Source organism: Astatotilapia calliptera, chromosome 8 (genome assembly GCF_964374335.1).
Source record: "Astatotilapia calliptera chromosome 8, fAstCal68.1, whole genome shotgun sequence".
Lineage (NCBI taxonomy): Eukaryota > Metazoa > Chordata > Actinopteri > Cichliformes > Cichlidae > Astatotilapia > Astatotilapia calliptera.
In genome coordinates this window covers 5,171,580-5,194,587 of record NC_137429.1, presented here as the reverse complement: position 1 = coordinate 5,194,587, position 23,008 = coordinate 5,171,580, and the positions used below count along the sequence as shown (strand labels likewise).

General features: G+C 40.4%; 1 protein-coding gene across 1 annotated transcript in view; it reads left to right on the top strand.

Moving 5' to 3' along the window:
- Positions 1-23,008, top strand: part of tbkbp1 (TBK1 binding protein 1) — a 72,230-nt gene that overhangs the window by 41,807 nt on the left and 7,415 nt on the right. The window contains exons 4-9 of the mRNA XM_026178074.2: positions 3,723-3,827; positions 6,221-6,368; positions 8,691-8,887; positions 10,503-10,564; positions 15,384-15,499; positions 20,279-21,066. Coding sequence (XP_026033859.1) covers positions 3,723-3,827; positions 6,221-6,368; positions 8,691-8,887; positions 10,503-10,564; positions 15,384-15,499; positions 20,279-21,066 — 1,416 coding nt within the window. The remainder of the gene's footprint in view (positions 1-3,722; positions 3,828-6,220; positions 6,369-8,690; positions 8,888-10,502; positions 10,565-15,383; positions 15,500-20,278; positions 21,067-23,008) is intronic.

The following is a 23,008-nucleotide window of genomic DNA, read 5'->3' as shown; positions in this document are numbered from 1 at the left end:
ATGGTTTATGGGAGCAGCATAAACGATTAGCGTGGGACATACAAGGTCATGGGGCGCTGATACCATGCAGTCAGAGTGATTAAAAGGCTCATGGCTGCAGGAGCATGCTCTGTTGGTACAAGACCCTGACCACAACCACCTATGCATGCTGACAGGCACAAACCTTATATTTTCAATGAAGTGGTGACCTCCAATAATCAAAGGCAGGTAGAGAAAATCGAATTACTGTACAGCCTATAAATTTACAGTTTCATGTATCATCACACAATCATGTGAACACTCGCTTTGGGAACATAATGATGCTTTCTTATGCTTTTTTCATTTTTTCTGCCCCCGTTTTGCGTATAATAATATTTTTCAGCTATTTCCTCAGTGAACCCTCATACGCACGCTCTGAGACACATCAGGGGTTTTTTCAAACTCCTACAAAATCTTTTCTTTTTATTTCACCTTTGCTTTGATGTGAGGAATTTTTTGTCCTTTACCTCTGAAACCAAATATACATAACTGTACTTTCATCACAAGGTCTGTAATTTCTGTGTTGGTGTTCCTAATTTTTTGTTTCTGACTTAGTCTATTTTTATTTGAACTTTCACCTCTTCCTAAACATAAATAAGCAGTTTTAGTGTCAAAGCAAAATGAAAAGCTATATCTGAAAATATACATTTTATGCTTTTGCCATTTTTGGTTTCATATGGGACACAGGCCCGAGTCTCTGGGTTAAAGTCCTGTGTTTGATCCTTTGACTTAGTTTAAGTGGACTTTAATAAAATGTCACTTTCGTCCACTATAAGAAGTGTATTAATGTGTTTTGCAGACAACAAATCATAATGCGTGTCCATTTTCTATGATTATTTGGGCTTCTCTTGCAGGATCCGGGCACCTTGCAGTTGCTAACCTGCATTAGTGGATGGCACAGTTAGCCTGTGCAGTGATTTCCATGACAGAAGCATGCCTGTTTTTAATACAATGCTGCCTGAGGGCCCAAAGATCACAGGGATCCAATACTGAATGTCAGCCTGCACAGATATTTCTCCAGAAAATCTGAATCTTATTATGCACATCCCATGAACTTCAAAAATACCTGATAGTTTTCTTGTGGTACATTTCAGTTTAGACATTTTAAACATTTTTTCCATATTCTATTGTGAATATAACATAGGTGAGATTTGCAGATCATTGCATTAGGTTTTTAGTTGTTTTACACAGCATCCCAAATCTTTGGAGTTAGGTTTGTTTTTTCTAGAGTTAGAGGTGAGGCCTTCTGTCCTCCAAATCGAGTCATGCAACAGGACAATGATCCCAAGCACAGCAGAAAGACTGAAAAAGGGGAAAGTGTTGCAGGGGCCCAGTCAAAGTTCAGACCTCAACCTCACCGGACTTTAAGAAAGCTGCAAAATAAATGCCTTCAAACCTGAAGCAACACTGCAAAGGAGAGTGGACTGAAACTCTGCCTCAGTGATGTGAGAGACCAACAAAGTCATACTGAAAATAATTACTTTAAGTTATAGCTGCTAAAGGTGCTTCTACATTGTTGTTTTTTTGCCACCAGACTGCAGAGATAACTTATATTTGTGAGTATGTTTGATTTAAGGATGCTGTCCCTTTAAACTGCAACTGTACGGCTCTCCAGGTAACCAGAGTTTTCAGCGTTTTCTCTCGTGATAGCACTGCCTTCAGCTACTGAACAAACCAAACTAACCACAGAAGGCTTCTGCTCTTTAAAGCCACAGCACACCTAAAAAAAACTAACATATATGATCTTCCTCTGGCCCGTAGCGCTCACTCTCTCTTTTTTAAATATCACGGAACCGCATAGCACCACAAAAAGCACGTTTATTAAACAGCTGACAAAAACGTTTTTGAGTTTATGGATGGATTTTTTCTTTTTTCTTTTACTGTACAGTAATACAGTTTTTTATTCCATTTAAGGACTCCACATTCATAACAAAGAAAAAAACAATCTTCCACCTTTTCATCGAGATTCTCAGAGTATTGTATTCTTCCTTTAGCGCTAAGTACTACTAATAACTGCTAACTGATTCTTTTATACTATTAATTACGAAGGGATACCAACTATGGAAAACAAACAATCCCGCCCACAGTATCTACACTGAAGTGCAAATGTAAAACGTGATAATGAATATATCTCCTTATTTTAGGAAACCGTGCGTTTGTGGGCCTCTCAGGACAGAAATCCAGCTCTGGAGTAATTCTGCTCGCCTCCGTCACGATGCTGTTGACAAGCCGCACTCGGAGGTGGGGTGCCCCCGGCCTCTCGGCCTGGGGCTCGGTCACTCAGGCACGGCTGGCTGCCGGCGGAGCTCACGGGCGCGTCACTGCAACTCCCCCTGGTTTCTGCTCCGCGGCTGCTGAGTGAGCCCTCATCTGGGACTCTCCTCAGCTCTTTCTGGGACAGTGGCGCGACTGCCCCTCTGTTGGTCTTCCTTGGTCTCTTGTGTTCTGGGGGCCTCTGGATGTCTGGAGTTTTGATCTCCTCCATACCTGCTTCATGCCCTGGAGGACGGGGCTGTGGCCCCCCCACACCCTCTAGCAGATCATTACATGAAGGAACCTTTTAAAAAACAAAAAACAAGCGCGTCCATGCTCACAGGTGTACACACGGGTGATCACACCCACAAACTACACCCTTTTTGGCTCCTACCTCAAAGCACACTGTGTTCTGTTGATCTTATGTGCTGCACAATAATGTTTAACATTTAGTATTTACTGTCATATTCCCATATATCATTGTGATGTTGTTTATTCTATTACTCTTGTTCTCTTCTGCTTGTTTTCTTTTTTTTCTGTTCATTCTGTTGGTTTTTGTCTTTTGCCCTTCTCCCCCGTCCCTCTTCTCAGCTGTTTCTCTTTCCCTCTTTCTTTCTCCCCTTCTTTCCCCCAGTCAAGTCTGTCCCGTATTCAGTAAGTGAAAATAAAATAAACAATAAAAGGTGAATCAAATGGACCATTACGGCAAGGCTGGGATGGTCAGTTTGGTAAAGTAAATCCGTTGGGCATCTTTCTTTGCCTTTAGACAACAATTCTGATGGCAAAAGAGCCAAACGGGACAGGCAAAAAAAAAAAAAAAAAAAAAAAAAAAAGACAAGCCGCACACGCCTTGGTGCCAGTTTTTTTCCCCCCAGGCATATGTTACCATAGACACACTGAATAGGCTTCAGTGCTCCACCACACAGCAGTGATATACCTTTGTCCTCTGTTTATCTCACTCCCTTGCTGCTGCTCCCGCTCTCATTTTCTGCGTAGTCCAAAGTGACCATATTTTTCCATATTCTTCAATAAAAGGCTCACTTCTGTGCCTTCATCTGCTTTGAAAATGAACTCATTTCTCTCAATTTGGTGCATGTCACTGCCCTCAGAGCTGTCTGTCTTTATGGCATCCAGTGGCATTCACCCCTCGTATTATGCCACACTGTAAGAAGATTAGATCAGCGACATGTCAAGAAATCCTTCTTTTTAACACACTTGAACATCCTTGTTTTGGAGATGAGGCAAACGCTGAGCTTTCAGGATTTCTGTGCCCCAAATTTGCTTGGTTACACAACAGTTTCTCAACCAACGCATTTGACGCCTCTCAAAATGAAAGCTGTACCCCCGTTTTGTTTGTTCTTTGTGAAGAAGTTTTAAAAGTTGGAATGAAGGGAAAAAAGTAACCCTTTTCCTTTTTACATTTCTTTCTCCTTTTCTGTATCTCGCTTCAGCTCCAGAAGAGAAAGGAGCGAGAGGAACAGCTGGAGGATGTGATCAAGGCTTACGAGAAGATTCACATGGAGAAGAACAACCTCCAGAGGGATCTCGACAAGATGGTCAGAGGCATTATTCAGTTCATTATTTTGCAGTAGCTTTCTTTGCGAGACATATGGCTCATTAAGTTTCGCAGCTTCACGTTCTGGTAATCGGGACCAAATTTAAAAAGTAAAACTCTTCATGGTTGACATCACTAAGACAACAGACAAATTGCAAAATTGAGTAAAGTGTGTGGATGGTGGCGCTGACTTGTGTGTGTAGTTTCATTGTTTTTATGAAAGCTTTTATTTTAAAACTGCAGATGTCTCAGATTCTGGAGTCCTGCATTGATTATGCTCTACTACATCATATACCATACTTCTAAGCTTTTAAAGAATGATCATCCGTGTGTGAAATGCAATGATTAGGGCGTTAATCAGCTAACAGTTAATCAGCATCAGTCCCGACAAAAGATGATCCAACAGAACAGATGAGGTTGAGATTTAAACTTAAAGGAGAAGCAGAGTCGTTGAAAAACATTAAGATCTGCTGGTGAAGACGACGACAGGAAGGAGGAATGTCTGGAAACCCTTTGTCTGGTTGGGTCTTGTCCACATCTATCCCAGCCCAGTTCCATTTGAGGTCATTGTTTATGAATGGATATAAATTTTAATGAGTTAATAAAAAAGCGAAATTGTTGCCTAACATTTCCCGGTGGTTTTGAGATTAGATTACACTTCAGTAAGTGCAATTTCTAATCGGCTCTTAACTGGATGCAACCAAAGCCGTTCAGAGCTGATTGGATAATGCACCCTGGACGACAGATGAGAAGCAGAAACCTACTGCTACTAAAAATGTACCTTGCAGACAGAATCCGAATAGGAGTAGAAGAGCAGACAGACTGACAACAGAAAAATGGGAAGATAGGATTCCGAATAAACAAGGAATAAAATAAGGAGGCAGGTGAATCTAATCAGTGGGACAAAAAAGTGACAGGAAGTAAAACAAGCTCAGAGTGATGACCAAAATAAAACAAAAAAATACAAGAACAAAGACTTGCAAGGAAATTTGGAAAAAGATTAAACACAAAGAAATATAAAAGAGTGCATCTACAAAATAAAGGTAAGATCCAAAGATGTTGCAAACACCCCAAACCGGACATGAATATATGACTGAATGTGGAACACATGTAGTTACAAAAATAAAACTTTAGTGTTTGCACTCATCTTAAATGAAGACATCTATTTAAACTAATAGCCATCACCAAAAGCAAAATCCAAAAGCTCACTTTACTTTAATACGTAACTGTCCTCAGACATGTTTATGAATTATTATAGTGAGTGATTTGTCCTTGGTGTGAAAAAGTCATTTTTCAAAAGTTCTCCTCTAGCGCTAAACAAAACTGCGTTAAGCTGAAACAAAATCATATTTGAAAAGATTCTATTCAGTGTTTCCCCAAAGAAAATAATCTCATTTTTTAAACACAGCAAATCAAGGTTGATCCAGATCCGCCCGAAGCTGCCAGCTGAACAGATTGGCTGGCTGGTCTTCCCCTAAATGCCCTCTATGCTAATAAACCATCTCATATGATAGTGAAGTCCATCATACAGAGAAGCCTCAGCAGTTTCAGAGGTCTCAGTGATTAAGGGATAAAGTGCACCAAAGATGTTGGAACTGCTTCCTGCCAACAGCTGAGACACTGTCAATGTCACCTGAAGCTGCAGCTCGCTGTTAATTCAGCTCCGTCTACCTGTTGGGCCTCATTGACCTTTATCTTCCATCCTTTCACTCACTTACTAACATAATATACAGAACTGAAAGTAAAGTGAGGATTCAGAAGCATAATACCATTAATAGTTTTTTCACAAGTTAATTTCAAAGGCGTTTTTTGAATCTAGGGATGCTTTTTTTAAAGCATATTAAAGAACGTGTCAGAGTTCTTCTGTGGATTTTGATGTTTTTGGTGTCGAGTTGAGGCCTCTGTGCTGACAACATCCACCGCAGGAGTCATTCTTCTTTATATTTCTAAAGATGCCTCAATGCTAAACACATATTGTTTTATTTACCACCCATGTGCATTGCAAGGAAGTATGCAAATCACTTTTAAAACACATGAACAAACAAAGAATTCTTCCCTAAGTTCACACAGTCCCTTAGCTCAGCTCCACCCCTGCTTCCCCATTTCTAACCAACTAGTTGATGTCAAAAGAAACAAAAACTAAAATTGTGGCATCAACACAACAGAGGAATTATCTGCAAACATCACTGGGTAATGATACAAATGCAAACAAGTGATAACTAAGATTACCAAAAAAGCAAATGTTTCTTTAATCTCAGCTCTGAAAGGTACTCTGGAAGTGTAATTTAAATGGTGTTTTCTCTATCCATATTTACTATGTAACATTTTTAACCTAAGTAAATAGTTGAATCCCGGTGACTTTAAAGAAAGATTTGAATATGCGTTTGATTACAGACCAGTTTGGTGGAGAAACATGTTGAGCGGATCCTGAGCCTGGAGTCAGCTCTGAGGCAGAGGGACAACTCCCTGCAGAAACTCAACATGCAGCTGCACAGCAAAGACATGCAGTATCTGCAGCTCCATGCTGGCCCAGACGCACACAGTAAGTGATCCAGCAATCTTACTCTCTATATCTTCACTATGCATCTTTATATCTGATTTTGAATAAACCATATGAGCACTGGTGTGCATCAAATGTTTCAATAGAGAGAAATGGCAATATGGTGATCAGTTTCAACCACTCACACCACAAACCAAGGCTGAAATCACGATGCATTTATGAACTCTGACCTAGAGTTTATGGACCCAATTATGGCAATTACAAAACCATCCTGGTATGATTCAGCAAGCTTGTGAAAAACCGTGCTTATAAAGCAGGGAGTGCACTAATTTCTCTCCAAAAGTGCTCAGTGAATGGCTAAGTAGCTCTGGAAAGAATATGCCCCCATAGCTTTCTGAAGTTGGATTAGGATGCTTTGTGCCTGATCATTTATGTAACTCCAGCATTCAAACTCACATAATGTTTTTTGTCTGGGTTGCTGTGCAGAGGTGAGAGGAGCTGGAGTTTCTGTGCTGCTGACCCAACTTCATTGCTGACCCTCAGTTGGTACAAATGTTGAAGCCTGTTGAGGCAAATCATAAAAAATGAAAGCAACTCTCTTAAACAGAAGCAATGTTGATTTGCCTTTTTACTTATAGCATCTGTATTTGAATCAAAGTGTAGCTTATCGTCTAGAAAGGTGCTGAAATATTTATATCGCTCAAGTCACCTTTAAGGACTCCTTTTTATAGCCCCGCCACTGAGTGTAGCCATTCAGAACAACTGCTGATTTTAGTCACGATATATTGTTGCAGTAATTGGGAGAGCAGTGTCACGACAGGACAGAACAGAGTAGAGCAAGAGGCAGTGACAACAGGCCCTGGCCCTGATTAAGTGAGACACAGTAGGTGCTGAGATAGAAATGGAACTCCACCGCTATAAGCCCAACTGTAGGCTAAAGGTTAAAGCAACTTAAACAGACTACGTGATGTAAAATTTGCCAGTAGGATGCATAGAAAGGGATCAGCTGATTTACAGGGAGTGTGGCCTGACTTCTTCCTGATACATCCATCCATCAATCTATCTATTCTCTTCAACTTATCCTTATCGGGGGGGCTTGAGCCTATCCCAGCTACCATCAGTGGGGAGGCAGAGTACACCCTTGGCTCTTCTTACTGATTTAAAGTGTAAAAGAGTTTTTTTGTGCATTTTATTTACACAAACAAAAAAACAAGAAAACAGCTATCACTCTATAATATTGCTCAGCATTTTCCTGTTCATGGAGTCTTTGATCAAATCCAACAGTCTGTTTGAAAAGCATTTTAATTGAGGTCAGGTTAGACCGCAGCCTGTCAGAAAGACTCAGCCTGGACATTTTGTTCCTACTCCCCAGTCACAGAGAAAAGAGACCTGTAATCTATGCGTGAGCTGGTGACTGAAATTCACTCATTCTGGCTTCAGAAACATTTGCAGTAAAGTGACTTGCTCTGTAAATTTGGGGATTTATCTGTATTATTCAGCTGTTGCTTCCATCTGTACTGTTGAGTGATCTGTTTTGTGACTAGTGTGCATTACGAAATGCTGGAAAACCCTTGAGACAACAGGACTTATTACAATGCATTTCTATAGACTCTGCAAACATGGCAGAGCACTCCACTGTGCTTCTTAAAAAGTTTGTGAACAAACGTAGGATTTTAGATTTTAAATTCAAATTGTCTCAGCGAGTCAGTACATTATGTGACTGTAGCATCGAATTCAGGATAGGACACGCAGTCTACTTCTGCATGGAGGAGGATCTGTTGACTTAAACTGATCTAGAGTGAGTAGAAGCTAAACTCTGCCCTCTCCAACAATGTGGGCGGTTGAAAGATGGAAGAAATGTGTCACTGCCACCTCAACAGATGCCTCTGCTGATAGTATACCTTCATGAGGAGGAGGTACTACTTTGCATAGGCTTCAAATTACCTTAACGAATATTTGGAAAAAACGGTGTAAACAATGGGTTTTTTTCCCTTAATTTATACGTGAGGAAGTGATGATTAATAGCTGCGTATGAATGAGGAAAACCTGTTACTGCACATACGAGCGCTCTGTTGAGGAGGCAGGAGGAGCAGGGATAAAAGATGATACTGCTGTACTGTTACTGTCTTCTGGCTCAAGGACTGAGTCTGTGTGAGCGGCGCTGAATCACTAGCATGCCCACACAGATCACATCACCCAGGTACAAACTGAACGATGCTGCCCTTGGAAGAAGTCATCTCTTTTGCTCTTTCATACTCATCGATTGTACAGCAGCCATGGACAGCAGCACGCTGCATTAGTCAGGCGAAAACCACTCAAAGCACTGTGTTTTTTAGCGCTTTTACCTCTTCTCCTTTCTCCCAGTGCTTGACTGCCCGGCGTTGACCCTTCAGAGCTCCCGTAGCCTTGACGCCCTGTCCGACCTTAAGCTGCAGCGCCTGGAGGCCGAGCTAGAAGGGGCACGGCACGAAGCCCAGGGGGCGTGTCAGCGGGAGGAGGAGCTGAAGGCAGAGTGCGAAAGACTAAAGGACGAGATGAGACAGCTGCAGAATAGCCAGAGGGTCAGTGTTGGCTTGTTTTAATCTGCTAGGGAAGCATTAGGAGGCTTGTGCACTGTCAGAGAAGCAGCAAACAAAAATACATTCTGGTCATGCATCCCCTGAAATGTCCTTGGAGATTTGTGATAAGCATTAAGAGAAATGAAAACTCTATTCTCCGTCCATTAGAGGAGATTCCTGCTGAATAATTCATCAAAATCCCCCATGACCTTTAAACACAGTCATTTTTTTATCATTTAATGCCACGATTTTGTCTTTAAATAATGCATATCTACAGCTAATTAGAGTGTCCATAATTGATATTTATATATCGCAGTGTATTAAATGCAATGTGCATGATTTATATACATAAAAATAAACCATATCTGCAGTTTGCCTCATATTTAGAGATCCCTGTAAAGATCTCGCTGTTTAGTGGCAACCAGGGGTGGAGTCAAGGGGGTTTGGGTTGCTAGACATTAGGAGTCTACTTAGGTACAACAGGTAAATACTATTTTCTAGCTGAAGTCATTTTAGCGAACCGTCTCTTCACTAAGTAGTTGCTCCATGGCTGACATATCAGTGCAACCACCCATTAAAATTCTCTCATGACCTTTAAAAACAATTGCGAGAGAATAACCTGTATATCTACTGCCTCACGGTGTGCTTGTACATGTCAGCTGTGTCTGCACAATCCAATGAAAACAGCGAGAGACAAAAATTAAGCATGCAGTTGGCCACAAATGAAATCCAAAGGACATCAGCGTCTGTGCTATGCCAATGTACATAATCTCTCATCCTAATCAAAGCTGTAACAACTGTCTGGCTTCACCACCGGACCAGAGAGCAATCGGGCCAAGTCACAGAAAGCTGGTGAACACAGTAAAGCATTTAGAAGCTTAGAAGTCAGATAATTCCCTCAGTTGTTATTGGTGTCAGCCAAGACCGCATCACAAAATGCTATTCTTCTATCAAAGAGTAAAGAAAGTCAACTTTCTGTCTGCGTCATATCTGTGATGGAACAGCATGGCTAAAAAGGTGGCATCCTCCACATACGGAAGCTGTAAAGGGTACCACACATAAACCACACACTGTATATAAAAATGGACTTAGATTCAGAGTCTGAAAAGTGAAGCCTAGTCAGAAGTGTCTTAAAACTGCAATCTCGCTAATGGCCCACAGGGGGCGACTCCTCTGATTTTAAATGAGAAATCTATTTGTATACAAAGACATCTATGGAAAAGCTACCCATAATCCCTTGATTCAACCCCCTGCTAAACAATTTCTTGAGGAGTTTGTGGGCTCAGTAGCTGATATGTATTTTGTAAATGATGGTCCCCATTAGTGTCCAGAGGTCGATAACGCTCAGTTTGATGCTTAAGAAGAAAGGAACTTTGCAAACTAATGGCATGGCAGCGGTGTCCATATCTTACATGCAATATAAGCCAAGAAAACCACCACATGTAGTGCTTGAATAAATAAATAATAATGGCACAAGCCTTTTGTTTTTATGGGTACACATTCTCTTAGCTGTGTTAGTGTCAAACAGGCTTCAAATAGACTCTTGCTGTCAGATTTTTTTCCCCAATATTCTACCAGCACCTGCATGCTAATCTAATTTCATGCTCTACTTCGGCAGGAAATGACTTCTCCGTGCAAGCAGTGTGATGTGGAGTGGATAAAGAAGGTGGGAGATGAGCAGTAAGTGACCACGGCAGATCTCTGGGAGGGGAAGGGGGGGGGACTAAAGCTGATGAAGTAAATCTGAGGAGAGATGGATGGAAAGGAGGAAACTTAGTCATATGAGGAAGGAAGGATACTGGTTAAGAAACTCAGAGGAGGCAACAGTGAATATAAGAAGACTGATGTGAGGATTAGGAGAATGCTTTCACCAGGAGCTGCTGCTCATCTGTATTTTTACTCTCCCGCCGTGATGCGCTCAGGCCGACCTCCGGGGGCCTCGTTAGGCAGTAGATGAGCTCTCCAGCACAGCATTAATACAAGGGTATTCACGTTTGGACACGAACACTGCATGTTATGTATTTTCCGCTGTGTGTGCATGAAACTTTAACTCCACTGTTTGTGTGTTTAACATTTAATCAAGGAGGTTTGGAATGAAATTAGCCTGAGCAGCAGGGGGCAGTGTAAGCACAGCGTTAAGACTCCTTTCAGTCCATTTCCTCCTGTTTATTTAATAGAGACCCAGTTTTATCTTTGCATTTGTTCTTTTATTTTTATTTTATTTTTCCTCACATAAGCCATCGTGATAAATGCAGCTGGGAGTATTCATGGCCCTGCCTGTGTACAACCAATGAGAGAAATATGTTTGCAACTGAGGGGGCAACAAAGTAGCTTTTTTTTTTCTTTTTTTTAATAACCCCCCCACAGATTGTCCCAGGCATTGCATGTTTACAAGATAGAGGAGGTAAGGAAGAAAAAAAGAACGAGAAAGAATGACAAAAAAAACCACATCATGTTGGGCAATTGACTCCCACACAGCGAAACCCCAGAAGTGTTTCGATGGGGTTCAAACTGAAAGTAAATAGTTTGCCAGCGAAGACAGTCTTAGTTTTTAGCTTTTAACAAGTGTGTGGTAGAAGCCTACTGCTTTTTCCAAACCTTGGTCACCTTTTGGTTTTACTCAACAATATCACCTACTCCCACTGATATGCCGCTACTTGGTTTCCTTGTGCTTTTTCTTGTAATTGGGCTCATTTAGTGTAAACTGCACAGATTGATAGAAGAATTTTAGAATAGAACTGAATAGAATTTTGTATGTGCTGCGGAGGATATTAACACAGCATCTTTGGCCTTCTTATAATCTAGAGAGCAGCATGTGTTTGAGTTTAATTAGCTTCCCTGATATTTTTGTAGTTGTTGTAACCAGTGAACGATTCCATAAATTAATTAGCACCTTTAAATGCAAGAAAAGTTATGAAATCACCTTCCGGCAGTGCAGCCGAGTTAATTTTGCCATCCGTTAGTTACAAGATGTATCTGTTTTTGTCATGTTTCGCTTTTTTTTAACCACTTCTCACCTTTCTGATCTTTTCCAAGTCAAAATTTTCATGATCGCATTTGTGGACTTTCGTTTGCCTCACTCATGACTGATAATACGTGAAGCAGCTTGCCTCACCAACCACAAGCCACACTGCAGAGACGCTGGCAGGCACCTGGCAGTAACCCCCCCCCCCCCCTACACATCACATACACACGTACACATTATGCTATACTATACTATGCTAATGTACACAGAGAGAATGACTAATTCATCTTCAGCTTTGAAAACGTGAGAGCTGTTTCCAATAAATCACAGCATAATGATTTTAAATTCAAGCGGAATTCCCGTTTCTTGTTGGAAATTCAAACAAGTAAAAAAACAATATTAACCAAATTCTGCAATGAATTCAAACTGGATATTTATATTTTTTAGTACAGCTTGCGGGTATCTGTTTATTAATTTCTTAATGAAAAATTAGACGCATGAAACACAAGTGTTTGCTGGTGCAAACTGTATTGTTAGCATCGCTGCAGCTTGGCGTGAGAACTGTTTGACACCTCTCTTTGTTTAGCTGAAAGTGCTTGAAACATAATGCAGAAGTACGTGTGTGTGTGTGTGTGTGTGTGTGTGTGTGTGTGTGTGTGTGTGTGTGTGTGTGTGTGTGTGTGTGTGTGTGTGTTTGGACTGCAGAGTGTAAAAAGCCCCCACCACAATTCAGTGTCTGTTAAACACCCACCCCTTCAGCGAGGTCCGAATTCTAGTTTCCCCATTTCTTCTAAGCGCAATAAATATCTTTATTTATTTGTTTATCTTTCCCCGAAACTTGGCCGCACACAGTGACAAGAAGTTTACCGCCACATCACGTGGACTACCAGGTATCTGCGTGTTACCTTCCGCCTCACGCCAGGTCTATTCTGTGAGTGGTTGAACAGTAGCAGCAGGTTTGAAAGACACGTTTTCTACCAAACAGAGAGGGTCGGCGTCCACGGGCGCGTGCGGTGATGTCTTTTTTCTCGAAAATGTCTAATCCAAGATCAGATGTGAAAATCAGCCCACACTCGTCTCCCACACAAACATATACAATGTACATACCTCTGTTCCTGATCTATTCACTTGCACGAGTCTTTTATCAATGCTGTATCAGCATTATCACACCCCTCCTACGTACTGTAGTGTACATGTTACAGTATGCACACATTTACTTGCATGCAAAGTGGAGAGAGAAATAAATATAGGTGCGAGCCAAAAGGAGAGACGTATGCTGGCAAACATGTGCAGTAAGACACAAAAGCACGCACAGGTCCTGGTTTCACAGAAAAAACGACGCAGTTTATTAGTGATTAAATGCTTCGTGCACCCTTGCACTCAAGTGCAGGTGTTCACACATGGCCGCGTGACTTAGAGGTGTTGCATTCTCACCAAAACCGTAAGACAAAGATTTTCAAAACGCACAAAATTGAAACGTGCGATAACACAAGTGTGAAAAGGAAGGGGTATGCCAATCTAAAGAGAGAATTTCACTATATACATCTGCATTTAGAAATAAAGCGCCTGAGAGCCAAGAGCCACCTGAGAGTACCGAGGAGAGGAAGCGAATACACTTTATCAGCCCTTTGGCAATATTGATATTGTACGTCACGCTCCACCCACCATGCCAGTAAGTAGCGTAAATGTTTGTTATTTTCCTACGGATGCACTGAATGTATCTGCGTGTTTGTGGCCGTTATTTATCCAAAGCCACAATTAGGATAAGGGTGAACTTTGACCTTGATTCAGCTCAGCATTAGTATCGGGTTCCACCAACTCGTACCACAAAGAAGACGTTATTTGTAACATGGAGGGGGCTGAAGGGGTTTGATACCACCACTCTGTATGAGTCACAGCTTTGGAAAACTAGGTGGGCCTCCAACACAAAGCCAGCTACCCAGTGGAAGTTATGACTTCTTTTTTATTTTTATTTTTTTGTGAGCTTAACTGAACCGAGTTCCCTGTCCTTACTTATTTTGTGCCAGGTGTTAAAAATATGCCAGGATGCAGTCCTCTGTTGGCATGGAAAGCATGTTTGTGCGTACACTTTTTTGCAGATATCTTTAATAGAATACAGATATAGCAGTTCAGAGGATGATATCAGCACAAACATATGTTTCTCTAATACATTCCCATGTAGCAGGATTACGCATGCAAGTGGGAGGGCTCAATTAAATTAGTGCGCGGGAGTGCCAGAGAACATATTTTTAATTTGACAGTGTGTTTTATTAGCTGTGTAGGACGCATGCATGTTCGTTCTTTGCTTCTTTTTTTGTGTTGGTGCTGCAGTTGAAGTTCAACTCTGTTCCTATTCATGCAATAGAAATCCCCAGTACATACAGATGTGTCGTTTGCAACTTTTTATCTGCCACGATCTCTATGGAGGAATGAACTGAGTCAGATTCTCATCAAGGGGCTAAATTTGCAGTGCTTTATCAGATCTGAGCCTGGCAACAATTTGGTGCCCGAGCACAGCAAGCATCTTTCTTCACGCTTTCCTGTCTAACTGACTGTTCATATTTGCAATCACGAGATGTTTGAATTTTTTATTTTTATTGTTTTCAAGTTTTGAGAACAAAGCAAAGACTGATAAATGTGCCCCGCTGCGACATTTTAAAAGATGCAAATTCACGTATCCTTTTGTGGAACTAGTGATAATGGCAATTTCCTCTAAATGCAAGTCTTCATATAAGAAATTACTCAAATTAGTAGATTAAATAGATTATCTTGGCGGATTTCACGTTAGATTAAGGTTTCTGTCTTGCAATAAACATGAAGAAATGAGTCAATTTCAGATCAAGACTGTAGAGTTTATAAAAATTGGTGAGATAAACAGTCTTATCAGATCTGGGGCTATTGGTAGTGACTAACTACTAAATCTGCTACATTCTTGTTGAACAAAACTCCTTATATCATGGCATCTAAACTGTCAGATAAATGCTTACAGTCTGTAAAGTGATTATTTTTCATATCCACTTGCTTAATACTAAATGGCCTCACATGAATTGATATTGCAGGGTTCAGATCAGTTTTTATACTAACAAAAAAGACAAAGTCATCTTGTTGCTAGGGCTAAAAGACACACAGCCTTGTTTACGCTTCTTGAAATAGAGATGCTGTAGTCCGTATGGCCTCTCAGAGCCATGACACATCTTGAAATGGTGTGATTTTATGCACTTCAATTATACACCATGACATGAGATCTAAGAATTCAGGCCTAGAAGCCTGTCAATTCCTAATTTGCAGGTCCATGTCAGAGCTGCAGGATTCATTGAGTTTAAAGAGGAGATGCGTTTGTATTGAAGTTGCATGCATTCATTTAAAAAATGGTTCAAAGTAATTAAGATCAGTGGTGTATATTCGACAGAGATTTGACAGAAATTACTATGTGTGTGCAATCGTGCGGAGTTGTAACACCTTCTGTTAACATTGTGATCCTCTATGATTAAAAACGATGACGATAATGACACATTGCCTTGCTTTCTCCTTCAGGGTGAATTTGGCTCTGGCGTACACAGAGTTAACGGAGGAGCTGGGACGCCTCCGTGCGCTGAGCTCCAAGCAGACGGAGATCCTGAGGAAAGCCACGCAGGAGCAGGCTAGTCCAGGTTAGCATCGACAGTAAAAAAGCAAAACCCACAGCACAGCAGCACATGAAGCTCTTCAGCTGAGATAACTGGCTGTTACGCTGCACGGCCTTATCTGTAACGGATGTGCGTGTGCAGAAATGTGCGTGTACAGAAATGTGCGTGTACAGAAATGTGCGCGCTTCTTGTCACCTTGACATTTAAATGGAATTCCACATTAAAACGATTCAACATGTTTGAGTCACGCTAATATCAATATATTGTTGAAGTCGGCTTTATGTTTTTTATTGCACTACAGTCAGTTGTCTTCTTGTGTCCATAGGTGTGTTTTATCCTTTTTTAAACACTGAAGCTAAGTCACATTTTAGGTTAACAAGAGCAAATCTTTAGAAGCGCATATTGATTAATTATCTTTACTTTAGCTTTTATTTTACTACCAAAAGAACAGAGACAGATTATAGATCACAATTTTATTAATTTCTCACATAATTAATATAATTATTTTGTTTTTGTAGCTGTTGCTTTATAACTAGTGCAAGGATTTTAACAGCTGTTTTTTTTGCTTTTTTGTGGATGACAAAATTAGCTTAATTTACATCGTTCCAGAAACAAGAATGACTTGATGTTTAATATGATAAATATAATCTTATTATGCTTATAATTTAGATAATATTTAAATAAACAGGAACAGTAATAACTATTTTATTTTATTTCTAGTAATTACAAATATTTTTTTTAAAATCTGAAGTAAATGGTCTCAGTCTACTTTTGTAATGTCAGTTGCTTATAACCAATTTTACACAACTGCAGAAGTACAGCATTCCTGCAGAGTTTCTGCCTAAGGCTTTTATCTTAAAAGCCAAATCAAAGGCGAGGCCACCTAGCACATTTAAAGAACACGCGGGGTTCTCGGTACAAGTCGTGCAGTCACACAAGCTACCCAACCTAGCAGCTTGCCGGCTATCAATAGCTTCCTTTGTAACACTGTAACCAGAAAATACAGTTTTTGTCTTTATTCGGACTCTGCATTCATTTATAAGCTAAGCATAGCCATATTTGGCAATAGTAATGCACTTCAGCACTTCATTTGAATTCTTATAGGAAATCTGTACAAAGGCCTTCACACACTATAGCTGTTAGAGGTCTCACATTTTAGCTTTCTTTCTAAGTCTGTTCACACTGTGGTAATAAAAAAAGTACTTAGTGCTTGAAAAACAGTGTGCAGAGTGCTCTTGTATGGCGCTAGCCTTCTCGATTTGAAGCAGTCGTTTCAAAAGTATTTCCCCTGTGAGTGTTTAAGGGTGCTATTGTTATCACTGATGCATCAAAGTCAAAGTACAGTTTGCAGTTTACCACTATGGTAGTCGGTTCATGTAGAAAATTTTTTAGAAGAGCTGTCATGTAAGTTTTCCGTCAGCAAAAGTTACGTAGAAATGACATGTTTATAAATGATCCAGGAAGCAGACAGTAAATATAAAAAAGTACATTTACTGACATGAAACTACAATGAGATGGATGATAAAGTAGTATTTACGTTTAAATCCTAAAGTAAAGTTTTTAGCTATTTCATTGGAATAAATGTCCTTCGGTGTAGGTGCGCGTAAAAGCACAAATAATTGATATAAAAGTTTTATATAATCAGAGCTCTTAAACATTGAAACACCTAGCTAAAATCTATTTAAACACATCACGTGGACATTTTTGCTCGTTCCATTCATGTGCCAGAAAATAACTACTGGTTGTGATTTGTTGCAGCTGTTTTCTCATTAAAACAAGTAAAGATAGGAACTCACACAGACACGTTGTGGAGTAAAACCTAAAAGTGCTAAACGCTGGCAACACCTTTCTCTTCCTGTGCGCATATTCACACACATAGCTAATGTCTCGCAACTGTGCATCTACTACCTACCACAAACCAAAAAATACCACACAGACTGACAGTTTGTAAATGCTACAAACTGGAAAATAATGTTTAAAAAAAAAGCCTCAATGAATATGTGCACATTTTTACATAGCTAGCAGCGGGGAAAACACAGAAAACCCCAAGCTTCATCTGAGTTCTCCTTAAACCCGGGGCAACTCTCGCAAAGCTGGAAAAAGCGTCTTATATGCCACTTCTGTTTCATTAGTTGCAGGATTGTGCGAGGGATATGATTTCCTCCTGGATATCTGTAACGCAAACAAATATTTTTCATGAATTGTTAAAATATTCAGGGAGGTGGGAATTTGTGAGGAGCCATTAAATTTCTCCTGGGTGTTGTATGAGTTAAGGAAAGTAGTCCCATTTGACTGTGTTTTTCTCATTCAAAGAGCGCCTGAGAGCACAAACGCCCCCTCCCTTTTTACACCTCAACCAATCAGCCATAAATGATGTTTCCTCTTTGAAATGGGAAGTGGAGCTGAAGTGGTGACTACAGGGCTGACTGACTCATCAGCATATCTTGTAATTACAGGAAATACTACAACTGTACTTGTGCAAATAAATCTTTTTTTATGAATATATAGGGGAACATAATGTGCATCTCTATTAAGTGACTATCATGTCATATCATCTGAAGAAAGGATTAGAGCCTTACAGAAATGTCATCTAATAAAATAATGGTATCATTGCCAAATAATGAGCTGTAATGAAAATGTTATCTTTATGTATAATTAAAGTGGCGAATCAGTTTCCTTTTCTTCACATTGCGCCGAAAAAATAGTGGAACAGAATCATATAAGTGACTGTTTGGGAACAAAAGCTGTTGTAAGTGTGTACTCTATTATTGCGCAAGGCTAAATATGCATTGACACCTGAAGACTTGTGTTGGTTATTGTATTCACAAGAGCCACAAGAAACACACACCAGTGAGTGATACGTGTTGTCTCACAGCTGTTGCTCGTTTTAAAGGTGTTACATGAGGTTTGGGTCAGGGTTCTATGCACGCCACTTCAGGTCTTGCACAACAATGTGTACCCGGTGTCCAAAAAGAAACAGTTATTTTCATGTTTAAACAAAAACGGGGCTACCACTGTTCGCTAGCAAAAATGCTAGCAAACTACTGTTCGCACATGGTCTGAATGTTAGCTTGCAGACAGATTCAACACTACTAAAATATTTTTTGGATTGTCACCTCACTGACTTGTTGTGGATGTGTGTCTGTTTTGGGGTTTAAAAGTCGTAGCGAGGTCAGATGGCAAAGATCCTCGAGGTCGACACAGACACAAATAACCAGTCAAAATCTGTAATTTATGTCACCTTTTGCGCAATGTAGTTCTTTTACCAACCAGCAATCTGTTTAATAAATCCAAAAGCAGATCTAAGTATGAAATACAGCTCTGTGAAAGGCTTGAGTCACCCCTCATTTCTTTGGGCTTTACTCGGAAAATGGGACATGGATAAAGCGATTTACTGACACGTGCAAACATACATGGGAATATAGAACAGAAGGCAAAAGCTGAATTTGTACACTTTAGAGCAATTTTTGGTTTGACTAACTTTATTCCTCAACACAGCATGAACTATTGGTTTCTTAATATTTCTTGAAGTATTCTTCAGGAATAGTTCTCCAGGCTTCTCAAAGGAATCCCAAAGATGGTTTTTTGGATGTTGGCTACTTTTTGTTTCATCCTTTGTCAGGGTGCTTTAATAATGTCGAAGTCTGGGGAGATCAATCAATGACTGATAGTGTTTCATTGTATGTTTTTCTATTTAGGTATGCTTTAGTGTGTTTGGGATTGCCATACTTAATGCATGTTGGATCAAAATACCTTTCTGCATTCATAATTTCATTACATAATCAAATGTGAAAACATCTCCAACACCACTGACTGAAATGCAGCCATAAAACTGTGGTTTACAGCTGGCTGTAGATGCTCACTATAGTACCTATTCCGTGATCTCTGTTTTCAGATGCTTTTAATCTGCTTCAGGTAATTTTTTTTAAGGACACACGACACACCATGCCAGGATATGCCTGGCTTGTAGTTAATATCTCTTTGAGAATCACCTTGCTGGTGCAAAATTAGAATTTTATGTCTGTCAAACTGTGTTACCTTTGGCCTTTTTGGAGATTTTTACTTTGTTAGAAGTAACAAAGTGCCTAAAGATTAAAAAAATTACAAATTGATTCTAAGTTGTTTGTCACATGTAGACACAACAATGGTTCGTGCTGTGAGTTTGGTGCCTTTTATATGTTTAACCGATTCATAGATCAGAGCTAAAACATTAAACCAAAATAAAGAAAGAAAACATTCCTCTGAAAATGGACAGAGAAAGGACTGGACTAACAGTGAGTGCAGAAAGCAGCCAATTTCCAAACTTTCAGAAAGCCCGGACAACATGGTCTGGCTCCTTGGAAGCAAAATAAAAAGAAAGTAGAGGTGGTTTAAGACTTTTGCACAGTGCTGTATGAAAAACAAAACATGAAAACTATTTGAGTGTTTATTCCTACATGCCAGACATGAAGTAATCTGACAGCAGACTTGCAAGAAGCACTGGTTGAACGTCCAGTAAATAAATATATAGTGTGTACTGCAAAGTACAACTGAGCTCTGTGTATTGATTTGTGTTTTGTCCTGTATAAGTAACAGCATAAGTAGAGCTAATGTGTTTCCCATCATGCCTTCTGTGTGAACAGTTTTGGAGCTTCATGAGATAAAACACTATTCATCTCTTTCTTTGTGCACCAGTTGAACAGGCCTTAAAAGAATGTTGCTGAAGTATGTTTTAACTCTTGTCCATAGTGTGTAATGAATTATAGCATGTTGCTAAGATGCATGCAAATCTTGATTGGGTTTTTTTCCTTTTTGTTTCCTCAGTTCAGCTTCACTCTCCCATACACCACCAGCGCCACTCTCCAGTATCGCAGCGCCACTCGCCCATTCCACAGCGCCATTCTCCAGTCCCGCCTCCGCCGCACCACTCTCCTATTCAGCAGCGACGCTCTCCGGTGCTGCAGCGCCTCTCCCCGGACATGCACCGCCGCTCACCCCTGCTGGACGTGAACAATGGACCAGCCTCTTACTCCTGCCGACCACCCAGCCAGCACCTACGAGCCAGCTTTCAGGGTCGTCGTAGTTACTCAGAGGTTGCCGATCCCTCAGCTTACCAGTGCCCGCCCCGCTTCTCTCTGGACCCAGTTTCCACCCTGCCGAAACCTCGGCCCTACGTTGAGAGCTACGCAAAACAGCAGTCCCAACACATAGGTTCTCCCCACAGTAGACTGCAGCACAGAGGGTCCCCATCTCCCCATCAAGGTGGCGGAGGGGGAGACGGAGGCCATGACGAGAGCTCCATGCGCCACTCCAGAGAGATGCCATTTCCACTGTCAGAGGTGGCCCACCTTCACTTTGAGCCCCCTCCTCCTTCCACACCAGCCCCTCAACCACCACAATCCTCAGAGGATGAGGAAGAGTGGACCTGTCCGCATCCCATCAGCCCTCCGAGGACACTGGGCGTGCTCTCTGCTGCAGTGCCCAGCGGTGTCATGAGGGGCCCAGCGTCCTGCTCAGCCTTTCCCGTCCCTCAGAGGTCTAACACCCTCACCTGTCACCCGCAGCCAGGGTACATGTCAGCAGAGCATGCTCAGTCCTGGCCTTCAATCAATGTGAGTTTAAATAAAGTTTATTACATATATGTAAACCATAAACATTCAACCTGATGCATGTTTGCGTTACTTTAAAAACATTAACTAGCACTCGGTGTCAATTTTATCAGTGCTGCAGTTGTTGCAGACCCATTTTTAAAATTTCCACTAAGGGTAGCTTGCTCATGCTTAATCATCTTAAAGTCCGTGCCATAGTTCCTTTAAATGAACATTTTAAAAAATATTGAGAAATACATTTCTCAGCTTTCTTGTGAGAGACTAGAAGTTTGATACCAATCTTATGACTTTGCATTTAATACAGAGATGGAGTTAAGATGTGCTTAGACAAACTTAGCAAAAAGGGGGAAACAGCTTACCCAGGCATGTGTGAAGTTAAACCACATGCCTAAAAACAATCCTTCAGATATGAAAATGTACATATTTTAATTATTTAACCTACACAGAAAAAAAACAAATGCACAAATCCATATTAGGATATAATAAAAAGTCATCTAATCCTTACCAGGTAAACTTGGATGAACAGTAACACATGCTATATTACACCATGTCATTATTTATCTAAAGGAAGTGGAGGCATGATGATTTAGACTTGACCTGGGCAACCTGCAGTCATGTCCTCTCCATGCTTGAGTACTCTAGATAAAAGGCCAATTGTTCAACAGCTGAAGTTTAGCTAAAATTGGATCATGCAAAAGAACAATCACAGCAGCAAACCAACAAAGGAATGGGTGAAAAAGAAAAAAATAGTGTTGCAGTGGTCGAGCCAAAATTAACTGAATTGAAATGCTGTGGACCTTAACACACAGAATGACCTTAACATGAACTTAAGACCTGCAAGACCTTAACAGAGCTGTGCATAAATAAATACTCAAAAGACTCAGTTAACTGAATCATTGTTCTTTATAAAAGTGGGGGAAAGCCCTCTGAAAATATGAAGTCATGCATAAAATAATAAGGTTTCAGGTTATACTTGGTTTGTCATATACTTCTTACATAGTTTTTCTTGAATGAATAATAACATGGAGTAATGTCACATACTGATGTTCTTCTGAAATTATTATTTAAATAATTTTAGTACCAGATTATTTTTTTATTGTTGTCCTGATAATTAGTAACTGAGCTGGTCTGCTGTTTATTCTACTTGCACTCTCAAAGCACTTTGTTACACTGTAACAGCAACTCCAGGTTCAGTACCTTGCCAGAGGATATTTTGGCATGCAGACTGGAGCAGCAAGGGATTGAACCACCAACCTTCCACTTAGTGGATGTCCCGCTCTACCCTTGAGCAACAGCCACTGAATAAATGAAACAATTTCCTCTAATATTTTCCAGGTTAGAAAGATTATTCACCAAAACAGACCAAAACAAACTGTGTTCATGTGTTGTTGGCAGAACAAGTCCTAACAACAGTTATGTCACATTTGTGTTAGAGAAGAAAGACACCCTACATTTTGGTTAATTGACATTCAATTAGACGTGTTGGTGACTGTATTTAATTTATGATAGCACAAGTCTGCTTATTTCCCCCTCTGTCCACATTTTAAGATAAACTGACTATACCGAGGCGTATTTGTGGTGTTTATAAAGCCACAAAGTCCTCAGATGGAGAAGGCTGAAGAGAATAGATGAGTCAGTGAAAAGTCAGACTTTTACACATGAAGCCGCAGTTCTTTTCCGATTTCCTACTGACAATCTTGGTTTTCTTTAACCATGATGATGCACGTTCCTTAACCTTTAAAGGGAATCCACTGATTTCCCCCCCGACTACAGAGTGTTTACAGTTCCACGTTTGTATTATTGCATTTTCAGTGGGACAAAAATATAAAAAATTACCTCAAACTATGTCACATGAGTCAGTGTTGGCTAGGTGTGAAGATGAAACTACTTCCTTTTTGAGGGTAAAGGACAAAGAGTACGCTCTATCTAAAGTATAGATGTAACC